The sequence below is a fragment of the Bos javanicus genome, chromosome 3 (genome assembly GCF_032452875.1).
Source record: "Bos javanicus breed banteng chromosome 3, ARS-OSU_banteng_1.0, whole genome shotgun sequence".
In the NCBI taxonomy this organism is placed as follows: Eukaryota; Metazoa; Chordata; class Mammalia; order Artiodactyla; family Bovidae; genus Bos; species Bos javanicus.
Genome location: NC_083870.1, coordinates 120,432,185 through 120,455,151, shown reverse-complemented (window position 1 = coordinate 120,455,151; position 22,967 = coordinate 120,432,185). Strand labels below are relative to the sequence as shown.

The 22,967-nt window shown below is 49.4% G+C and overlaps 3 protein-coding genes across 5 annotated transcripts in view; 2 read left to right on the top strand and 1 right to left on the bottom strand.

Annotated features, from left to right (window-relative positions):
* Window positions 1-16,715, bottom strand: part of SEPTIN2 (septin 2) — a 29,278-nt gene extending 12,563 nt beyond the window's left edge. Inside the window, exons 1-3 of one of the 3 annotated variants that reach the window (XM_061412936.1) lie at window positions 16,647-16,715; window positions 8,602-8,631; window positions 7,204-7,324 (exon numbers count right to left, since the gene is read on the bottom strand). In XM_061412936.1, coding sequence (XP_061268920.1) covers window positions 7,204-7,324; window positions 8,602-8,610 — 130 coding nt within the window. In that variant the 5' untranslated portion in view covers window positions 8,611-8,631; window positions 16,647-16,715. Of the gene's footprint in view, window positions 1-7,203; window positions 7,325-8,601; window positions 8,632-14,311; window positions 14,690-15,371; window positions 15,477-16,646 lie in introns of those variants that run through there. The other 2 variants (XM_061412935.1, XM_061412934.1) reach the window with 2 other exon arrangements.
* LOC133245239 (collagen alpha-1(I) chain-like) overlaps window positions 14,325-22,967 on the top strand; it is a 31,140-nt gene continuing 22,497 nt past the window's right edge. Inside the window, exons 1-5 of the mRNA XM_061413186.1 lie at window positions 14,325-14,451; window positions 14,679-15,060; window positions 15,282-15,363; window positions 15,929-16,064; window positions 22,871-22,927. Coding sequence (XP_061269170.1) covers window positions 14,325-14,451; window positions 14,679-15,060; window positions 15,282-15,363; window positions 15,929-16,064; window positions 22,871-22,927 — 784 coding nt within the window. The remainder of the gene's footprint in view (window positions 14,452-14,678; window positions 15,061-15,281; window positions 15,364-15,928; window positions 16,065-22,870; window positions 22,928-22,967) is intronic.
* Window positions 15,587-22,967, top strand: part of HDLBP (high density lipoprotein binding protein) — a 58,439-nt gene continuing 51,058 nt past the window's right edge. The window contains exon 1 of the mRNA XM_061412924.1: window positions 15,587-15,754. The gene's annotated coding sequence lies outside the window, so the exon portion shown is untranslated. The remainder of the gene's footprint in view (window positions 15,755-22,967) is intronic.

Here is a 22,967-nt window from a genome sequence, read left to right as displayed (position 1 = left end):
AGACTTACCACATTTCAGAAAGCTGAACAGACACAACAGTGTCAAAGGCACCCAGCTTCCCGAGCTGTGGGGGTGGGGCGGGGATGCAGGGACACCCAAGACTCCCGTCACGTGACGAGTCACGTGACCGGCCGGCCAGCAAGGCGGGAGCAGGCCCCCTCCCCCTTCCTGTTTCCCTCACAGCCCCACACCCCGCCCTCCCGCCCCGACCCCACACTGGCGGCCTCCACAGGCAGGGCAGGCAGCCTCCCGCTCCTCTGTAGTGTCACACCCCACAGCAGGCAGCACATGTTCCCTCAAGCAGTTAGCGAGTTAGAAACTGCTCTTCAATACTGTAAAGTAGCCTCCAATTAAAATAAATAAATTTAATAAAAAAACATTAAAAAAATTCCTCTTCAACCACTAACTACGTATTCTGAATATTTGAAACTTCAAAGAAGATGTAGGATACCAAAAAACTGAAATGTATGTTCCAAAGAAGAACAGACAGACGCCATCGCCTTGCTGGAGGTCGTCACCTAAGGCCTGCTTGGGCATGTGCTGGTCTGACTGCCCCTGGGCACCTCAGCTCCACCACCTCTCTCTTATGTCCTGCACAGTCAAGGAAGGAGCACACATCTGATTTGAAAATTACCTCTGGGAATATCAAGAACAAAAAATTGAATCTGAAATTGGCAGACATGTAATTCGGACTGTACTTTAACTAGACTGAAATTGGCAGACATGTAATTTGGACTGTACTTCAACTAGACTGCAGTTTTCATAGATGCGAAGTAACATTAAAGGGGCAAAACCAGAATCACATATTGAACCTTTCCCAATATGAGAGAGTAAGAATATGACTAAATACATGCTCTCGTGGTAAGTTACCCTTTTAATAAAGTGTCCAGCGACGCCCATTCACTACAGGTGCAAAGGCCTTGACCAGTATGCACCACGCCCTCTCCAAGCGCCTGCACAGGTGCATGTGGGGAAACAACGGCGAGTCCCTGGCCCCACGTGGCTCTGCAGTCCAGCGGGGGAGGTGACGGACAAACAAAGCCACCCTGTTACCAAGTGAGTGGCGACGGCTCTGAGTAATCCAGCTGAAAGGGGACCCAGGCCAGAAGACAACTCAGCAAAGGCGTCTGAGCGGAGACGGCCGATTCTAAATCATGAGTCTCAGCTTTTAGAGTGTAAGTGACTGTTTCACTTGGAATCGTTTTTGGGTGACATCCACAACCTGCTCATTAGCTCAGCAGACGAGGCCGCCCAGGGCTGATTTCTGAGCACACCCAGCCCTGCTCTGCTCTGCGTTCACTAGCATCTCCACCTCTGCTGGAAGCTTCTGTAATAGGTACCTGGTGATGGGCAGACGAGACACACACACGAGGTGTGGGCCAGCATGAATCCATTGCCACCCACACACCTGAACGCAATGCACAGGACGCACTGCGCTGTCCGGCTTGCGCACAGCACACGCTTGGCTCTGGAGGCTGCTTGTTGCCGCCACCTCTACTAGCAGCCCATTTCTCTGCACTGTCAAGCAATGTTCCAACCCGCATGGTGTGGAGAGACGCCTGCGTGTGTCCAGAGAAGCGGACACAAGCATTCACCCAGTCTGTAATGTGCCATCGGTCCTCTCGGGCACACACCTGTGAGTGCGCGGCTGTGAAGAAAGCCCACGCTTGAGCACGGCGCCCGCAGTGAGGCGGCTCCAGCTGCTCCACCGCCCGCCCAGCGCAGCAGCCGGGCCGTCTGGTGGGCGCGCGGGACCAGCCAATTGTGGTTTTAGGGGCGCTTCCCTGAAGACCCAAGAAGACGACACCCTCGTGCGTTCGCTGGCCATCTGCTTATTCCCCGTGAAGCGTCTGTTCACCCCTTTGACTCTGCAACGGGGCCACTTGTCTTCCTTCTTGCTGAGCCTGCGGGAGTCTTTTATATTCCAGATACGAGTCCTGTGTCACGTATGCTACCAGCGCTTTCTCGGTCTATGACCCACTTTCTTATCCGTGCCCTTTGAGGAAAGCAAATCTTGAATGAAGCACAATGTATCAGCTCCTTTTGTGATAGTGTTCCTCATGTCCTCAGCAATCTGCTACTCCAAAGTCATAAACCTTTTTAAAGCTGTTTTTTTTAGACTTTGTTTTTAGACTTGTTTTCGTCTAGACTTTTTATAGCTTTCCAACTAGGTCAACAACTCGTTTTGACTGAATAGGTGATGTTCAGTATGAAGGAGAGGTTGGAGTTCATTTTCTCCCAATCATGCAGTTGTTACAGCACTATTTGTGAAAAAGATTAACCTGTCCCCACACCAAATGACCCTGGCGCTGTGTCCACTGGGAGCTGAGCACCTGAGCCTGCCCTGCACGCTGTGCGGATGCTGCTGGAAGCCAGATGGTCTCTGTCATGCTCCGGGCCCTCTCATTTACAATTGCATTTCAGAGTCAAATGGCTCATTCCTGTTGTCAAAAGTTGCTGCAAATTTGGCTGGGACTGTACTGACTACGGATGCATCTGGGGAGGGTGGACACCCGCAGAGCCCAGCACAGCAGGGCAGGGCTGAGGGTCCACACCTCCTCAGCCTCCCCAGTTCCTCCCAGCAGCGCTTTCACACTGTCAGTGTAGCTCTTCACACGCTCTGTTAAATCATCCCTAAGCAGCGTGTTGGAGAAGGAAGTGGCAGCCCACTCCAGTGTTCTTGCCTGGAGAATCCCAGGGACGGGGAGCCTGGTGGGCTGCCGTCTATGGGGTCGCACAGGTTGGACACAACTGAAGCGACTTAGCAGCAGCAGCATGTACCTCTTTTGTTACTGTAAATGGTACTGTCTTTTAAAAATATTTTTTAATGTAATTATCTTTGATATTATATTTTTAAGTTTGTTGTTAAACTACTTGTTGGTAACATAAGAAATAAAGCTGATTTTTGTATACTCACTGGGAACCTGCAACCTTGCTAAACTATTTTGATCTAGTAACTATGTAGTTTTCTTATGATTTTAATATACACAAATACGTCATTTGTAATTGAGGAGAGTTTACTTCCTTCTCTCAGTTTTTTATCAGTAAGAGTGCTGCTAACTACAGGTATTTCCCCTTCAGAACCAGCACCTACCTTCCCATGTTAAACCACGCATTCCCGCGATAAAGCCCCTTTGTTTAGGAAGTACAGTCAGTCTTGCTATATGACATTTGCTTTGAAACTGACAATCTGTTCCAACACAACAGATATATTAGGGAACAATTTCGACACAATACAAACCTCACAATTTCTTACGGGTGATGAGAAACCAAGTCCAGCCAGCAGAACCAGCCTGAGGAGCGCTCCCACGGCCCCAGCCCAGCCGCTTCCCGGGGCCGCAGGCAGCACCCCTCCTCACAGCAACACGCGAGCTGTACCCGGCCGAGGCCCACTTCCCACCTCGGGCTCAGGCGCTGTCTGGTGTGGTGCTTCTGCCGTCTTAGCCACTTCACGCGTAAACGCAGGTGGTTCTCGCTACTGTTCTACTGCGCAGTAGAGGAAGGCTCTGGGTGGGCCCGCTTCCCCACAAGCTGCGTGGCCGCACAGCGTGACCGCTGAAGAAGACGCATATGCCGCGTCACACTGGACTGACTGCAATAAGCCATTCCATACGCAGGACCTGCGACCACCTCAGGAAGGTGTCAAGTCCACACTCCTGAGGGAGTCAGTCTACTTCTCTAGTCATCTGTAACGGGGCAGCGCTTGGCCTGACGCTCTCACCACGAGAGCGTCTCTGCGGAACGTTCCATGTGCATTCAAAGAATGTCTGCCCTGCAGCTGTTCAGCACTCCTGGCAGCTGCGCCACAGTTTGATGTACAATTTAAACATTCTACATGACAGACTTTCTATTTGCTTCCTCAGTTACTGTGAGGAGTGTTGGAAACTCTTGTTGGTATCTCTCTCATCAGATCCTGCATCAGGCTTATTTAAGATGGTGCCGTTCTGAACAGACCCCTTTCTCATTAGGATATGACGTTCCTCATGTCTGGGATTACTCGGGGGCAGACTTAGAGTCTGCTTTGTCCGACAGGAACGCAGGCACCTCAGCTTTCTTGCGATTGGGGCGTGTGTGGTAAGGCCCCGTTCCTTTATGTCTTGCTCGTTTCTGCACACAAGGGCCTTCCCGGGCCGCGGGACTCCGCCTGCGGCCCTGCCTCTCACTCGCCGTCCACGTGCACATGCCGCCCTGCTTCGTCTCATCTAGCGTTCATCCTTCTCCACTCTCTTTTGGACTAAATACTTGTTTACATTCTGTTTTAACAAACCTACTGGCTGCCAGCCAGATCTTCATTTTTCCAGTGGCTGCTCTGACGTTCACACCATGCACGGTTAACTCAGAGTCTCCCTTTTGAGCACTTTCTGTCACCTCACCCATCGTGGAAGCTCACAGGCGCACGCTTTTATCCACTCCCTGCCCGCTGTGTGATCCTGCTCATCTGACCCGTGCACGTTTCACACTATCGATTATCTCTGAAAGAAACAAAAAGCACATAGTCCTCTACTTACCAACCCCAGCTATCATTCCCAGCGCTCCCCTTCCTCCACCAACCGGAAACTACATCATCTTTCTTATGATGTAGTCTGATACTCATCAACTCCTTCCACTAGTTTACAAGAAAACGTCTTTATCTTCTCTTTCCAGCTTCCACTTTTAAGGGTGATTTTTGATGAACACAGAACTCTCGGCTGTTTTAGGAACTTTAAGCCGCCCTCCTGCAGGGCTTCCATCACTCCCGACGAGCCGTCAGTGGCCTCTCTTATCTCTGGTCCTCTGTGTGTGCTGGTTTTCCTTTTTCTGGCTACCTGTGAGACTGTCCCATCTATCAGTGGTTCTCACCTTCTGACCCTGGGTCCTGGTGCACTTTTGTATTTACTCTGCTGGGTTCTTTGGATGCTTTCCATTACCCCCTTTCTTCTGCCCATCGGTTAAGCCCGTCAAAAAATTTTTCATCTCAGGTGCTGTATATATTTTAATCTTTACAAGTTCCATTTTCTTCTTTTCTGGATCTATTTCCACTGCTTGATCTCTCTCCTGGTTACGGGCTACTTTCTTCTCCCTTCTCTGCAGATCCAACAACTTTTTGCAGGATGCTCAGCACTGTGAGTTATACTGCAGATGTCTAGACATCGACGTCCTTCTTTAATAAGTCATAGGCTTTGTCCTAACAAGTAGTTAAATCATTTGTAAATAAACTTTATCCTTTTAAGGTTCATTTAGAAGTTTTGATAGGGAGGGTGTAGACCAGCCTTTACATGAGTTTACCCCTGCTCCCACGCAAGGACTCTCCTCACTGTCGCGGGCGCCCTCGCCCCTGCCAGGGCTCTCCTCACTGTCACGGGCACCCTCGCCCCTGCCAGGACTCTCCTCAGCGTCGCAGGCGCTCTCGCCCCAGCTGGCTGAATTCCACTGCCTCCAAATGCCCCTCCAGGCAGCCTCCAGCTCTGCTCTGCTCCCTCCTGGCGGCTCTGTTCTGCTGGACTTCCTGGAAGCTCCCCACCCTCTACCCGCTCGCGGACCACCGTGCAGCCCCAGGCAAGAGGGAGCCCCGCGCAGACACGCGGAGGGAGGCGGTCTTGCCTCGGAACTCTGCCGGGGCCTCAGCCCCTGAACGGTGCTCTTCCTCCACTGAGACCACTTGCTCTGCTAGGTTCACTCCCCTGGGAAGGGCAGGTGGCTGGCAGCAAGTTGGGGTAACTTTACACTTCATATAATTCTTTCCTTCTCTCAAAGATCCAAGTCCTGCATTTCTGTTCAAAGTCTTACAAGGGCTGTTTGATACATCTTGCCCAGCCATCTGGTTATTCACACCAGGAGGACTGGTCTGGTATAGTCATTTCAGGGTTCAGCAAACTACAGTGCTCCAACAAATGCAGCTCACTAGCTCAAAAACAAAACAGCTTCACCAAAAGCTGTAAGGCTCACAGTGCCTTAAATACTCACTATCTGACCCTTTGCAGAAAGTCTGTCAACCCCTGAGTTATTCCATCAGGGCCGGAAATACAAGTAACGGTCTGACTTGAAGCAAAGGAACCGTGTCGCAGGCTGCACTGCATCTCTCTTCCTGCTAGAGACCCGAGTCTGCACAATCGTCATCATCAGGCAATTACGCTCCTCAAATTACGCCCAGGGTCCCACACTTCTTTTTCCATCTCAGATTTGTGAACTATTTAACCCAGGAAACAACTGCTGGCCCCATTCACGCGTGACCACCCCATCAAGCTCTTCCAGTGGCATCTTAGCATTTGGGGAGAATTCTGCAGCTATCGAGATTGTAATAAAATGTGATACAGTAAGGAGAATTAACTTCATCAACTTAACTTTGTTATGGACACACTAACCCGATACACATGCCATAACCATGATAAAATGCGTCTGACATAACAGGAAGACATTTCAGGGAAGCGCTCGATTTCAAAGGACTATAAGCACTCATTTAAAAATGTGTGTGCAGTAAGGATTGTCCCTTGTTCAAAATATATCTACAAAAAACTGAAGAGTTATTTTTATGAGTATTAAATAAACACACTTCTAGTTAAATACAAGTTACCCTTAACGTACAACAAGTCACTGTAAAATTCAGAAGCCTGCACCAACCACAGACACTCATCGTCTCACGGACCCTCCGGGTTGGAGGTTCGGGCGTACCTAAGGTGGGCCCCTATGGCCTGAGGGTCTCTCTGTGGTCACAGTGATGTCAGCCAGGAATGGCGGTCACCAGCAGGCCTAACTGTGGCGAGGACGTTTCTGAGATGGGGGCCTCAGTGCCTTGCCTGTGGACTTCTCCATAAGGTACTGACTGTCCCCCCAAGGACTGCTTCAGAGAAAGCGAGGCACAGGCCACAGTCTCTCTAGGTCATGTGTCTTCATCTGGCAACGACCCATTGGCTGCCCGGGGAAGCCCTGCCCCGTGGGGGAGGGACCAGAAACGCCTTGGGCACCAGGCAGCAAGGATGGGGTGGGGGCACCTCAGAGGCTGTCACAGTGAGCTCACCCTCTCATTGCACAAACAAGGAAATGACAGGTCAGCTTTCCTGTTGTACTCCAGGAGAATCCTCTAGAGAATTTCCCCAAATTCGCGAGGTGTTTGACTCTGTCCACGGAGGAATCCCGTGGCTCCGGAGCCCACACTGTCACATCCAAGGGTGGCAAAGGGAGGCACCCACAGATTCAACAACCCGAGGGCACAAGTGAGTCTCTTACCAACCACCATCAGTGTGAATTCAAAACCTTTTTTCACTGATTTTCGGTGAACTTGATTGGGAAGATTTGCAAATCCAACATATCCAGGAGTTTCTGGATTTATAAACTGAGTTTGTTGTTGCTAAAAAAAGAACAATTAAACACCTTATTAGTTGCTTTTAACATATTATTAAACCTGTGACAAACATAGATATCATTAGTTTTCACAAATCAAAAAAGTATACACATAAATCAATACTTCCAAACAGTCACTGCTGTCAGAAAGCTTAAAACCATTTAAAAAACCAATCCAATGTCATTTCATGCCTACACGCCGACCTAAAATAACATTTCTGTTAAGCAATTAAGCAACACACCGAAGATACATTAACTCATCTCAGTACAATTTCAATCTTGATGTGAGAAACTGTCTATAGAGTGAAAGCAAAGTCAGTCAAACTTACAAAGTAAGGCCCAACTGAAAGTGGTTTAATCCATCAAACTCAGCTAAAGAGCAGCTTCAGGAGAAGCAGCAAACAGCCCTGCCTCCTGCGGTGGCCCAGCTCCCCAGAGCGGAGCCCTGGGTGAGGCAGGCCGCCAAGGGGCGTCATGCTGGGAATCCCACCTCCCAGACGGAGAGAAAGAAGACCGAGGGCCCCTCGACAGCGACTCAAGGGGACGCCACACCGCGAGGGCGCTAACGCTGAGGAGTCTAGGCTCTGGCTTACCGAACGTGACACGAAATCAAGACACAGCAATCGAGACTTATTAAACGTAGAAGGCAAGATTTAGAATGGTATTTCCTTTGAGATATATTAACATATTCACATGTGCATGCACACAGGTATAAAAACAATATTCACAAATGTTACAAGTGGTTATTCTGAATAAAGGAATTATGGCTAATTTTTATTTTCTTTTTCGCTTATCAAAGATCCACACTGATGCCTATATAAAAAATTAAAATTACTATGATGTTCCTGTATCGCAGTAACAAACACCCGAAGACTTAAAAATAAAAGGCAAAGAGAAACAATAATCTTGCAACGTTAACCACAAACTCTGCTTTTCTCAGCGTGTCTTTTAGAATCCACTTCTTTCAGGGCTCTGGGCTAATTTGTAAGAGCTGAATAAGCCAATTTATCAAGTTTGAGAACCCAATCAATTCCATCATGATAAATTATTGCAATTTTAAAATGATTATTTTAATGGTCTGCTAGGGATAATCTAAGGAGGCTAAACAGATCATCATTAATGCTGTTAGAAACAAATTGAAAATCTGAAGAAAGAAACCTCAAGCTTTTTAGGATGACAGTTAAACTATGAATCAAATATTAGTTATACAATGACTATAAAAGGTTTGAAAACAAAGCAGTTTCTCCTTATGCTGTGGATACGTAATGAAGTACGATCTCTTACCTTAGACATCTTTAGTGAAGTTTCGCCAATCTGTTAAAAAAAAAAGTACATTCATACATACACACACATATTTAATACAGTATGAACTGATATGCAATTACACGTGAGGCGCCAACAGCTTGTTTCACTCAGCTTCTTATAACATCAAATACTTCCCCAGAAATGATGAGATTTTCACCTCTCACTATAAATTAGGTATAAAAACTAAGCTAACGAAAGTGACCACTCACACGCACGTATACATAAATACGTATATATCCCACATTCCCAACAATACCTTTTTTAGTACTGCTTATACATCAGGCACTAGACATGCAGTAGGAAAAAAAGACAAATTCCCACAACCTCTGGAATTGTGTAATTTCCTTTCTCTCTCTGAAAACTTTGCACACGGAAGAGATTCCTGTAAGAGCCTGTCTGTCTGCTGCCTGCTGGGGAGGGTTCCTGAGCTCCGCAGACTAGACTCTGACCCTGGGGCACACAGAGCCAGCAGCTAAGCTTATAAGAAAAGGAGAAAGGACCGAAGGTGCCTGAGGGTTTGAACCCTGGGAGACATGGAGTGTGCTGGCCAGCCTTGGTAAAAAGTCAGAGATGTGAATGCCTTCACATCTGATTCTTTCCGGCACTTAGAAAACTCCTTTCACTTTCCCGACTCTCCATATCCCCCAGATGGATACATTCATTCCTGAATACCACACAGTTTCCTTTTTGAATGGAAATAGTCCTAACCAGCCCCCAAAAAATGGTTAAGTGAGGTTAGGGCCGTTAGAATTTGTAACTCTAATTCCCTGGCACGATGTCATAGAAGACAAGGGCAGAGCCTGGCTTCTCCCTTCCAGGTGCCTTGAAAAGTCAACCAGAGGGGAGGAGGGGGCTGGAAGGTGCTTCTTCCCGGGGCAGATCATCACTGAGAGTGGGGGGAGTGCTGAGTGAACCGAGCACAGGAAGGACCACTACTGACCAAGGAGACAGGTAAAGCTCCATCCAGGCTGCCCAAAACGCGTCAGCCAAGGCAGCACAACTAACGGAACCTACAAGACAGCAGGAATGCTGGGCAAGCAGAGAAGCAGGAGATGAAGGGCTCCTTGGAATCAAGAACCAGAAAGGAATCGTCGAAGAGCCTGGGAACAGATCGTGGCTGTGAGGACTCCAGGGTAAGACGGGGCCCCCGTAAGCATGCCCCCTTTCCCGGCCTCCAGGATGAGCTTAACAGGGAGAACAATCTGAACCGAGAAAGCCACAGCACTGTGATGAAGATGCAAGTTGCTGTTCAGTCACTGCGTTATATCCGACTCTGCCTCCCTGTGGACTGTAGCACGCCAGGCTCCTCCGTCTCCCGGAGCCTGCTCCAACTCCTGTCCATTGAGTCGGGGATGCCATCCAACCACCTCATCCTGTTGCCCATTTCTCCTCCCGCCCTCAGTCTCTTCAGTCTTCCCCAGTATCAGTGTCTTTTCCACTGAATCGGCTCCTTCATCTGCTGGCCAAAGTTTTGGAGCTTCAAATTACAGTATTCCAAATAACACTTTCTGGACCTAAAATCCATGATTTTCAAACTCAAACTGTGGTAGCTGAACTGATGAAAGGTCACAGTAGAGACTTGAAACGTGACACGGAAGATCAGGTATAAGACACCTTAGAGCACGAGGCAAATGCGAGAGAGAGAGAGAGAGAGAGAGAGAGAGAGAGAGAGAGAGAGAGATCGTGGGTAGAGGACAGCCTCAGAGGAAACAGCAAGGAAATGTACTTGTTAGCAGCAAGACTTCCTCCTGTGACTAAAAGGGACCAATGGAGGAGAAGAAAACAGTAGTAACAGAAGAAAAGCTTCCCAAGAAGAGCAAGCCCAGGGTCTACCTGGAGTTGTGTAACACCCGAGTGAATCAAGATCTCTTGAATAAAAGGGGCGTCCTAGGGGAATACTGTTCATAGTCCAGAATTTTAAATATGAAACTTCTGCAGCAAAACCTAAGAGTTGGGGGCAGAAGTAAGACCAGAGAGCTGAAATCTTTAAGGGGGAGAAGGGAGCAGTCAGATGGAATTCAGATGGTCCTGGCAGAAGAAGCAGCGGACACCTTGCTTTAGATAATAAAGAGATAAGCATCTGACAATGAAAGAAAAGGGAAGGCAGCCATTAAAAAAAACTTACTTCCAAATTAAGAGAAAAATATGAAAGAGCAACTTGATCAAACCAGTAAAAATATGGAAAAGAAACAGAAAAATTCAAGAGTATCAGTCATCAGTTTAAATGTGAATTCTCTCCTTAAAAGAGGGGACAGGTTGAGGTGGGGTGGCGGGGAGGGACACCAGAAAACCAGGGTACATTACATGGAAGAAACACGCTTCAAAAAAAGTAGCTTAAAAAAAAATGTTGAAAACAAAGAAAGAGATACGAAGCTAGTGCAAACACAAAGAACAGGGAGAGATACTGTTAGTATTAACCAGGGTGGGATTTAAAGGCAAGTGTGGCATTTATAACAGGAACAGTTTATAAAAATAAAACATTCATAAACCTGTACCCATGAACACTTACATCAGATAAATACATAGAACAAAGGCTAGGAAAAATACTATGCGAACTGAATGGAAGTACAGTTCAGGTGGAAGGCTTTAGCAGCTTCCCTCAGACTTGGACAGACTCTAGAAACACAGTGCAAGCAAGGCAAGGACTGTTCCTTTTGGTCAGTGTTCACAGATCACCCTCTGCTAAAACAAGGACAAAAGGGACTCCTAGTTATTCAGAACATTCCTGGATAACCCTTGGGTCAAAGAGGGTAACAAAAGCAAAGCCCTAAGTCATCTAGAAAGCCATGGAAAGAAGATAAATGCAAAAGGAACGGGACACAGCACAGGCTCTCACAGGCTCAGATGAGATTCGGGTTTTATGTATTTTCATTATTGAAGAACAATGAAAATAAAGAACTGGAAAATAACCCAACAGAACAGTAAACAAATCCGAAGTTGGTTCTCTCTGAAACAAATTCCTCACAAGTTCCATTAAGGAAAAAAAATTACTGCAAAGAAGGTATAATCACAGTCACAGGGGCCACAGGTATGAAGATGGCCACAAACTTGAAAACCCAAAGAAATGCGTGATTTCTTAGACACTGTGAATGACCGAAACTGAACCAAGGACTGAAAACCTGACGAGACAAATATCGCTGAACAGCAGAATAAAGACTACCAGTGAAAGAGGGCCACGCCTGGACAGAACTGGCGCTCAGTTTCATCCACACCTGAGCAGATAAGCGCCTGCGTGACCTAGACCCAAGCCACCATGGAAGAAGAGGAAGCGTTCCAGTTTATTTATGAAGACAGCACAACTCCAGTAACAGACCCAGATGAAGAAACGGTGAGCAAGCGGGCTGGCTGCCGGTCAATCTCACTCAAGAATATGAATGCAAATCCTCCATGGAATACTTGCTAGCAATTATAACCCAGAAATGGACCCAAAGCAGCTATCGGTGCAAGCTGTTACAACAAATTAGAGAAAACCATGTGTGAATACGTGCTGAAGACTCAGCAACCAACTCTAATAAAAACACTAAGTGAGGAAGCTACTTAAACACCTTTCAGAAACCAATGGCAAATGTTATTCTCTAAACAATAGATGCTAAATTATTTAAATTACAACCACTAATTAGGAAGGGATGGCGGTTACCACCATAGTTATCTTAAAACACTTATAAAAAAATTCCAAACATATACAAAAATAGAACAAAACCCCACATAACACCCTCAAATATCCCCTCAGCCACTGTTCCCACCCTTGATTATGAATACTAGATAGTTCTAAAAAGTTCTATTCTGTACTAGCGAGGAATACCAGGAAATGGAAATGGCAGGGGGAGGGGAATGCCATTTATAATCGAGTAGAATCAAAAGAAATGTAGGGACAACTTTAGGGAGAAAACAGGCCTCACAAAATTAATTCATTTCTATTTTTCTAAATTAGTACGTAAACGTGGTCTAACCCCAGACGGACTTCCTAATGATGTTTTTTTCCTTTAAGGACTGGATAAAATGACTTTCAAGTTCACCTGAAGAATAAACGCGAAGACAGATAGGAAGGCCAGCTGTCACAGACGTCTGCTTCAAGCCAGCCTGGAGTGGCCGAGGACAGTGCCCAGTCTCTCTGGAGCTTCTGCATGCCCGTCCTCACTGAATTCGGGGCCCCTGCCTGTGCTCTGACCAGCTTCAAGGGAGCACCCTGATAACAATGGACCTGGAGCACACGTGCGCCCAGGACTGGGGCTGCCCACAGGCAAGAAGGGGACCATCACCCCTACCAGCTACCTCCCACTAAGACCCATCTTGATGGACACACATGGGGAAAACGAGACGACCACTATCTGGAACAGGATGTGAATTATTGAAAAACACTTGTCTAATTTTTAATCCTACCAAGTTTATCTTATCACAATGCATTTCTTTCATACAATACTAAGGATTTTTTTCCCCTGAAATATAATTTGGATGCACTATGATTTTCCAACAGTTTAAGTTATTAACTGATTACTCTAAGATGAAAGAAATTCAACATTCTTCTGTTGAACTTAACTACCTGCTTATCAGTCAGAAAGTCTCAATCCAGTAACACAAAAAAATGCCAAGCACTGTGATTAGTTTAAACCTTGGAAGAAGATCAATCAGATCCCCAAATCTCAGAAATTCAGTTAAAGGAAAACTTTATGCACTCAGGTTGTACTCATCCTAAATAACACAAATTTCTTAAAGTTCTTCTCTCCTGGACCAACGGCTTCCTTCTTCCAGACAGCAATAGCACGCCAAAACACAGAAGTCAACTCTTCTAAAGCAAATGGAGACAGAGAACAGATGGCTAAAACTCGATTCTTGGCAACATAAACTTGCTTTGCTTAGTGGCATTTATGTGTGTCCATGGACCACCGCAAACCTCCCTTCACTGACATGTCATCCTTGAAGTTCCATACAGTATCCTAACATACAAACAATCCTGTAGTGTAGGACCTCAGGGTCTGTGATCCCTCACGCAGAGCCCCTGGAACACTTAGCATTCAGCCTTTGGGTCTGACAGGACACCACAAACGCTCCTCACAGCAGAACGGCAGCACGCCACCATCAAATGCCCTTTCTCTAGTGACAGTGACTATCAGCACAAAACCAGACAACTAAGACTATAAAAATGGCTTCATCCCAATTCTGCCTCCAAATGACTTTTCACATTCTTTTCTCTCTGGGGAAAAAAAAAAAACAACCAACTTTTTCTTTTCCAGCAGTTTTTGGTTTTCGAGTTGGGTACAAAAAGGGCCTGAATCACATTTATTAAAGACCACACAGAGAGGTTCGTGCTTCTGGGTCCTATCCCATTTCCGTAGGTCACTCTGCTAGTTTAAGAACTGTCAGAATGCAAACTGGACAGAAAAATGAAAAAAATATAATAAAAATTAGGATAAAGTTAATGTGGAGAAGATCACTGCCAAGGTTCATGGACAGTTAGGAGGCTGCATGATGCAAAGAAAGCCTGAGTGGGAGCTACCAAACCCGGAAAGAACAGAACCTCAGACTACAAACAGGAGGAGAGGGCCTGCACGACCCCACACCATCGCTATCATCTCTCCTGAGGACGGGGGGGCGGGGGGCTACTTTGGGCCCTGACTTGGTCTGGAGGTATCGTGAGGATCTGAGTAGTTCGAAAGAGCTCCGAAAGTCGGCTACATGTGGGTCACCATACCAGGCAACGAGTAATGCTGGGCAGGTCCGCGCCCCTGCCCCTCGCAGGACGGCGACACACGGAGCAGCAGAGGCTGACATCGGGCCAACACCTCCTTCGGGGAAAGTCTAATCCGGGCCGAGTCCGGGGCAACAAAACCAGTACCAGGCAGCGAACGCTGGAGACAAGCGGCCCCAGACTCGAGGCAAGCTCTGGACCAGGGCAGACAAGGACCACCGCAGCTGGAACTAACAACTCAGCGTGGAGGGGCCCGTGTCCACGTCTGGGGGACCCAGACAAGGTGGGGGAGGCGAAAACTGGGCAGAAAGCCAACCGGCGGTCCTTGGGCCTTACGGAGACACAGGTCGGCCCCACCTCGGGCCTGCAGGAGAACGGACACCCGCACCCCCCCTCCCCCGCCGGCGCTCCCACCCGCCCCCGGAGTCCGCGCTGCACGGGCCTCCTCCCCCCACCCCCGAGTGCTGCCCACCGCCGAGCGGAGGGGCGGCCGGGGCCCCGCGCGCTTCCTCTCGGTCCCGGCGGGTAGGAGGGGGAAGCGCCCACGTCGGCCCGACCCGCACCGTCCCTTCCGGACCACGTCCGCCTGCGAGCGCCCGGCGCCCCGGCCCCACTGCTGACCACGCCCCGCACAATTCCCCCGGGGTTAGCCAGAGCCACTCGGCTTGCCCGCGGACACACCCCGCCGCCTCCACCCGCGCCAGGGCCCCGGGGGCGGGAAGGGCCGGGGACTCGCACCGGCTAGGGGAGAGGTGAGCGGGGAGGCCCGGGGAGCGGGAGAGGGCCGGGGAGGGGGGAAGACCCGAGAGTGGGGAAGGCCTGGGGAGATCCGGGGAGCGGGGGGAGGCCCAGGGGGATCCAGGAAGCGGGGGGAGATCCGGGAAGGCCCGGGGAGGTGGGCGGAGGCCGGGGGGTCGAGAGGGCCCAGGAGCCCAGGCCGGCCGCCCCTCCTCTGCCCGCGTGTCTCCCGGAGCGACCACGGTCCGGAGCGGGCGCCGGCCCAGCGCCGTCTGCCCCCAGCTCGCGCCTCCAAGGCAGCCGGGCCCAACGGGGACGTACTTACCGCCGACTTGCCGAAGAACTGAGACCAACCGACCGCCCTGCCGACCCGCCCAGCGCCAGCCGCGCGCTCGCGGCCCGCCCCGCCCCGCCGTGCGCGCGGGCGGATTGAGTCATCACGCCGCCCCGCCTTCTTGCCAACGCTTTCCTCCCCGCCCCTCCCCGCCAGCTCCCAAGTGCGCAGGCGCAGCCTCGGCGCCTCCCCCGTTTCCGCCTCTGCGCAGGCGCCGTGCCCCTCCCACGGCGGTTGGCCATATAGAGGCTGGGGGGTGGGGGGGGAGGTCAAGCGTAGCCTCTTCTCCTTTACCAAGATGGCGGCTCGTCCCTGTTTCGCCACAGTTCCTACCTTATGAGCTTGATTTCCTTACACTGATAAGAGAGGAACAGGTAATGTAACACTTTGCCTTGTGGATAACTAGAATGAGGGGAAGAGAGTTTCTTTAGATGGAGCTTAATGACCAGGGAGGAGGAGAGAGGCGGACGGGGGGAGGGCAGGTGGCAGTAAGAGTTCGGAACGACCACGGGGAGGGGGGACATTTCGCATCTGAGTCTCTCCTCCAGGAAGATGGCGGCAGCACCGAGCAGGGAATGCCGGAGCTGGGCCGGGGAGGGACGGCGAGCGGCCCGGCGGGGCTGCTCTATCCCCAGGCCGCCGTCGTCTCGGTGGTCGGGCCCTCGTCTCCATTGGCTGCCGCGGGTCACGTGGGCCTGCGGCTCCTACGCGGACCATAGAGTTGGGCGCCCGTCCCCGGGGACGTGGCCTTCTTGAGCCCAGGGCTGGGGCCGGCTCCTGACGGGAGGGAGGGTGGGTGGGCGGCCCCCGTCTTTCGCTAGGTGAGGCCTGGGGGCTTCTCCAAGCCCACTGCGGCTGCGCGGCTCGGGGCGGGAGGGCCACGTGCCCGGCGGGGGCCGGCCGTGTCTGGCCGGTTTGCCCCGGCTCCCGCGACCTGCAGGCCTGGCACCTGGCCGGGAGGCTGGGCGCGAATGCCTCGACTGTCAGTAAACACGACTCTGGAGTTTCCACTAGGCGCCCGCGCGGTGCGGGGAGCCGGAAGGTGCTTGTGCCCGAAGGGTGTCCTGACGAGGCGTCTTTGGAAAGTGAAGAGCTCAGGGCCGGGCGTCCCCTCCCGGTCCACCCAGGGGACGGGAAGGGCAGCCCCTGCGTGGCGTCCTGGCGCCCCGTAAAGCCGGTGGAAAGCCGGCCTCTGTGTCTTACTAAGCACCGTCCGACGGAATGTAGATGAGTCCTAGCGGAATCCTCAGGAACAGGGTGGTTTACCCTTGAGGTCCTCGGTTCGTGTCCTCGGCTGCCCTCAGGATCGCCTGCACCCGCGGCGGTGTCCGCAGCAGGACACGACGGGACGGGCGCTTCCTCTGCAGGTGGTTTCTGAGGCCCTGTTACGACGGGGTGCGTCACAGTTAGGATTTTGTCTGAGGCAGCAGGTAGTGCTCTTCTGCAGAACAAGCTCCATGTGGGTTTCTGGGAACAACCTGGGCTAATGAGACGTTGGACGAAGTCTAGTGCTCAAGGTGGTGTTTGATGCCTCTGAGCATGAAGCACCCCCACGCTAAGCTCAAGAAGTACGGTTTATATTAGAGTCCTAAAGTAGTTGAGAAGGTATTTGGTTCAGAATGACTTCCGTTGTTTGAACTCCCAGTTCTCCGGATCTGAGACATCAACCACCCGCTTATCACGAGAGTTTTAGGTTTGGAGAAAACTGAGCGTACCCCGTCAAGTCTTGAAGGACATTTGAAAGCCATTGGAAACACTGAAGATGAAACTTGCATGTAACTGCTGTTAGTTCCACTCTGTGTCACGCCCTTTCGGGGCTTGCTGCTGCTGCTAAGTCGCTTCAGTCGTGTCCGACTCTGTGGGACCCCATAGACGGCAGCCCACCAGGCTCCGCCATCCCTGGGATTCTCCAGGCAAGAACACTGGAGTGGGTTGCCATTTCCTTCTCCCTTTCGGGGCTTATCTCCTCTCTAATCAGGCTGAGGTCACCTCAATGAAGGAAAGTGCTCCTAAGATGTCGCTGGCCCTCATTCCTGGGCACTCGAGACCCCGCTGGATCCATGTCACAGCGTGCCCTCCAAGGGGCCAGGCTGACCTCTCAGTGTCTTGATGGGAGAATTTCTTCTTGAATCATCAAGTATTTTGTTTCTCCTTGGGTTTTGTTGTTTGGGGTTTCTGGTGGTCTGACTTTCACCTCATGACTACTTAAAGGGTAGAAAATATTTTAAGAAAACTTACTGGAAATGGCACTGTACCATACTCTTAAGGTTTCTGAGGATGCGTAGGTACGGAGGACATAGACATTTTGTTTTTTTCTTTTCCTCAGGCAGTTTGCGGTCTAATAGGGGAGATTGCCTTGTAAAGGAGTAGGTTCCAGTGTTCTAAGTGCAGCAATGCAAGTATGTACAAGGTATGGAATAGGAAAGGGGCTTCCCTGCTGGCTCAGACAGTAAAGAATCTGCCTGCAATGCAGGAGAGCCGGGTTCTATCCCTGGGTCAGGAAGATCCCCTGGAGGAGGGCATGGCAACCCACTCCAGTATTCTTGCCTGGAGAATTCCATGGACAGTGCAGTCCATATAGGGTCATAAAGAGTTGGACACAACGGAGCAACAAGCACTTTCACTTTTGTGGAGTAGGAAAAGGGGGCAGGGATTGCCTGTTGGAAAATCTTCACAAAGAACCTTGTCCTGAAACTGGGGTTTAGAAGATGAATAGGAGTTTTTCCAGGTGGACTATGCTAGAAGGGATTAGCTTATGCAAAGGGGACAAGCAACTGGTATTAGAGGTGGCATACTCTCAAGAGGTTGAGAATTTGGTATACTGCTGGTTTTAACACTCTGACTTGGTGTCACAGGGTTGGTGAACACTCTGACTTGGACAGGATTTCAGCTGATTAGTGTCCACCAAGATGACCTGGTGATGTTTAGTCACAAGCGGATCACATAGATTCACTGTTAGTGACCGAGAACCCTTTATAGCCCTTATATATTTGGTGTGGCCCATTCAGCACACATTCATCTCACAGGGCTAACGATCAGAGAAAGGTTCTTCCTCTTCCTATGAAGAAATAACCTGGCTCCTGGAAGAAGCAGAGCACACAGCTCAAGTCCAGTTGCTGACTTGGTAGCAAAAAGTCCAAGGTACATGTTGTACAACTTTTTGATTAAGTATAGATAGAACCTTAATGTATCTTTTCTCTTGAATTATAAAAGTGCCACAACATCGAACATTTGAAGACTAAGAAAAGAACTAAACTTTTATGTATATGCCATTTTAAAACTTGATTATATAAGTTGTTTCGATTTCTTTTTACCTTTTTGTATTTTAATATCAGAGATATTTTAGGGATGATACTTCTTGTCAGCTGCCGTGTACCAGGCGAGGTAACGTTCCTTGACAGCACTGGACGAGCCAGACTCGTCTGGGCATACTGTTGTGTTAGTCGTCTTGTTGATGCCTGCTGCTAGTTTGACAGTAATGCACTGGCCTTTCATGCTCTCCCTTAATGCTGTTTATTGGCACTCATGGTGTTTAAAGTTAAAAATTAATTTTACTTCAAACCAGGATTATATCTTCATGCACCTTTTAAAAGATCAAATAAACCTGGAAAGACTTGAAAGAAAGAAAAACTATCATTTTTGTTCCTCTGATCACGTGTCCTCCCTGCAGAACACCTGTCTTTTCATTTTTTTAATTTACTTTTATTTGGAGGATAATTGCTTTACAGTGTTGTTGGTTTCTGCCGTACAATAGCAGCAGCGTGAGTCAGTCATAAGTGAGTATACCTGTAACCCCTGCCCCTTGAGCCTCCCTCCCCTGCCCTCATGCACCCCTCCAGGTTGTCACAAAGCACAGGGTTGAGCTCCCTGTGTCACACAGCAACTTCCCACGAGCTATTTTTGTTGTTCAGTCGCACGTCCATCTCTTAGCGAACTTCATGGACTGCAGCACGCCCAGCTTCCCTGTCTTTCACCATCTCCTGGAGCTTCCTCAAACTCATGTCCATGGAATCGGTGATGCCATCCAACCATCTCATCCTCTGTCATCCCCTTCTCCTCCTACCTACAATCCTTCCTGGCATCAGGGTCTTTTCTAATGAGTCGGCTCTTCACATCAGGTGGCCAAAGTATTGGAACTTCAGCTTTAGCATCAGTCCTTTCCATAAATATTCAGGTTTCTTTTCTTTAGGATTGACTTGTTTGATCTCCTTGCAGTCCAATGGACTCTCAAGAGTCTTCTCCAACACCACAGTTCCAAAGCATCAATTCATCAGCTTTCTTTATGGTCCAACTCTTACATCCATACATGACTAATGGAAAAACCATAGCTTTGACTATACGGACGTCTGTTGGCAAATTCATGTTGGCAAACTAGCTGTCTAACATATAGTGTATATCTCAGCGCTCCTCTCTGCCCTGCCCACTGCTCCCCACCCCCAGTGCCCACAAGCCTATTCTCTACCTCTGTGTGTCTGTTCCTGCCCTGCAAATAGGCTCATTAGAACCGTTTTCCTAGATTCTGTATATGTGTGTGTAAATATAAAATATATGTTTTTGTCTTTCTGACTTGATGTTACTGTGTATAACAGGCTCTAGATTCATCTACCTCATTTCAACTGCCTCATATTCCAGGACATCTGTCTTTGATGCCATCTCATATCCGTGCCTGACTTGCTCGCTCACTCCTCTTCCCTCCCTGTCCCACACATCGTCTTCACTTGACAGGAGACGCAGCATTTCTTGTTCTCACTCGCCCCTCTGCCTTTGCTGCACAAATGCCCACAGGAGGTGCGCCTTTAATTTGCTTGTTGGCCATTAGTATTTGTGACTGCTGGTATGCTGTTAGCAGCTGTGCCAGATGGTGTGATGGGACTTCTGGAGTTTTTGTTTTCCCTAAAGTTCATATGAGTGGTTTTGGTTGTTTTCTTAGTTTTCTATGTATTTGCTGCTAAAATTCAATCCCTAGTTCACCAGTTGTCTAAATCTTCTTCAAGAGACTCCGTCTGTGATCTGATCAGGCTCTGTTGGCCCAGGCCTCCTACCTGCTGGAACCTCACTGCAGGCCTCACTGCTTTGGGTTTCCTGGAACCCCTGTCTTTCTCATTCTTGATTTTTTCCCCCCCTTTCATTTTGATGGAGCACTTCCTCAAGGAATTGCTTGGCAAACAAAATTTTGAGAGCCTGGATATCTGCAGTGCACTGTTCAGCCCTTGTACTCAAGGGAGAGGTTGAACATCGGTTCCCCCATTTTCCGTTTCTCAGTGTTATCCTTGACGTGTCAGCAGTTCTGATTCTTGAGCCTTTATGTCTGACTGTGTTTTCTTCTTTGAGGCTCGCAGGATTTTGTGTGAAATGCAAAATACCCAGTGCAGTGATATCCCTTGGAGTCTGTTTTCATCCAATGTCTTGCCGGCCCTTTGGGCTCCTTTATTTTGGAAACTTCTGATCTTCGGTGCGGGGTGTTTTTCTTGACGTATTTGATTTCTTTCTGTTCTCTCTCCTCTTTCTAGAATTCAACTATTGGACCTTCTGGATTGGCAGTGTGATTTCTTTAGGCTTCCCACTTCTTTCTGGAAACATTCTTGTAGCCCTCCTGTTGAGCTCTTCTCGCTTTATTTCTTAACGCTTCTCTCCATCTTTCTGTGTCTCATAGCCCCTCCTGTGTTTGCTTCCTGGATGTACTGTCTCCTCTGATCTCTCTGAGGACGTTGGAGAGTTTTCTCTGAAGTCGCCGCTTGCTTCTGGTTGCTTTTTGTGCTGGGGTTCTGGCTTTCAGGGGCTCAGAGCCTTTTCCAGGCTCTCCAGTGAAGTTTGCTTGCCTGCTTACATGTTAGAGGGACCCTGGCCTCGTGGTTGGTTGGGCCCTGCCCACTGTGACACTTGCTGTGGAGGCGCCTGGCTGGGCCATTCTGTACAGCACCCTTTTGGCTTCTTTGGGTCTCTTTGGATTCTCCAGAAGAATGCCTCCCAGACTCTTGCCTGGCTTCCTGTCTTTGAGGGGCCTCCAGTGAGAGGAGAAGGCCAGGACCTTAGCAGTGGCTGTGCAGGAACTACGTTCCGCTGCCTGCAGAGTGGCTTACCGACACTCTGCTGGTACTGGCGTCCCCAGGGCAGGACTTCAGGTTCTCTTTTCCAGAGGGGGAAAAAACCACTGCCTTCGGCCAAGAGGCCCGACAGGCAAAACAAAACAAAAAACGGTCTTTTTTGATCGTGTTTTCTTACTACTTTTGTCTGGGCACACTTTAGCAACGTGATTTTAGCTTACAACCTGAGTTTTGTTTATATTCCTTATTCTTCTGTTTGCTCCATTGTTTGTAGCCCAGCTTGCATTTTACTTTGTTTTAAACGTGTGCTCAGGCACCCTGGTAGGAAGTGGATGGAGGTTGTGAATAGGTCAGTCTTCACAGTCAAGAAGTTCACGTGGCAAAGTGCAGAGCAAGAGTTCAGTTGCTCATGATTGAAGATGACGTTAAAATCATATTTCCCCTACGGATGGGGAAAATAAACGTGGACATTTGAGTTGATGAGGGTGAGGGGTACAGGTACACCCAGATGTCGTGGGGTGTTTCAGTAGCTCGGTTCAGTTCAGTCGCTCAGTTGTGTCTGACTCTTTGCGACCCCATGGACTGCAGCATGCCAGGCTTCCCTGTCCATCACCAACTCCCGGAGCTTGCTCAAACCCATGTTCATCGAGTCGGTGATGCCATCCAACCATTTCATCCTCTGTTGTCCCCTTCTCCTCCCTCCTTCAGTCTTTCCCAGCATCAGGGTCTTTTCCAGGGAGTCAGTTCTTCACATCAGGTGGCCAAAGTATTGGAGTTTCAGCTTCAGCATCAGTCCTTCCAATGAACACCCAGGGCTGATCTCCTTCAGAATGGACTGGTTGGATCTCCTTGCAGTCCAAGGGACTCTCCAGAGCCTTCTCCAACACCACAGTTCAAAAGCATCCATTCTTCGGTGTTCAGCCTTCTTTATGGTCCAACTCTCACATCCGTACATGACCACAGGAAAACCTCAGCCTTGACTGTAGGAACCTTTGTTGGCAAAGTAATGTCTCTGCTTTTTAACGTGCTGTCAGGTTTTTCAGTCGAGAGAGGAGCCTGGGGGTTGAAGCCCCTGGCAAGAGTGACTGAATTAAAAAAAAAAAAAGATTAACAAAATAAATAAAAAGAAATTAGAAAAAAGAAGACGGAAGCGTGGCTGAGTTAAGGCCACGCCGTGTGCTCGGCCGGAGTCCTGCTGTCACCGCCAGCAAGGAGGCCCTGGTAACAGAAAATCCACCAGCTTGCTCTGCCAGGCTGGGTTAAGCGTTCCACGCGTGAGCGCCCGTCATCCTCGCAGTGACACCAGAGGCAGGTACTGGTTCCAGTCCCTGTGCAGGCCAGGGATGGTCACACCGCAGGGATTTGGGGTCTGCCTTGGTCTTCACTCTCAGAAGTTTGCACGCTTAAAGATTCACCCTTGACAACTTACCTGGTGTTTCCTCTCAGGGTCTCCAGAGGTGATAGAGCGTTCAGGGCTGGGGCCAGCCAGGCCTCTGCAGCGAGGTAGCCATTCTACTTCGAAGGAGACACTGGGAAATTGTCC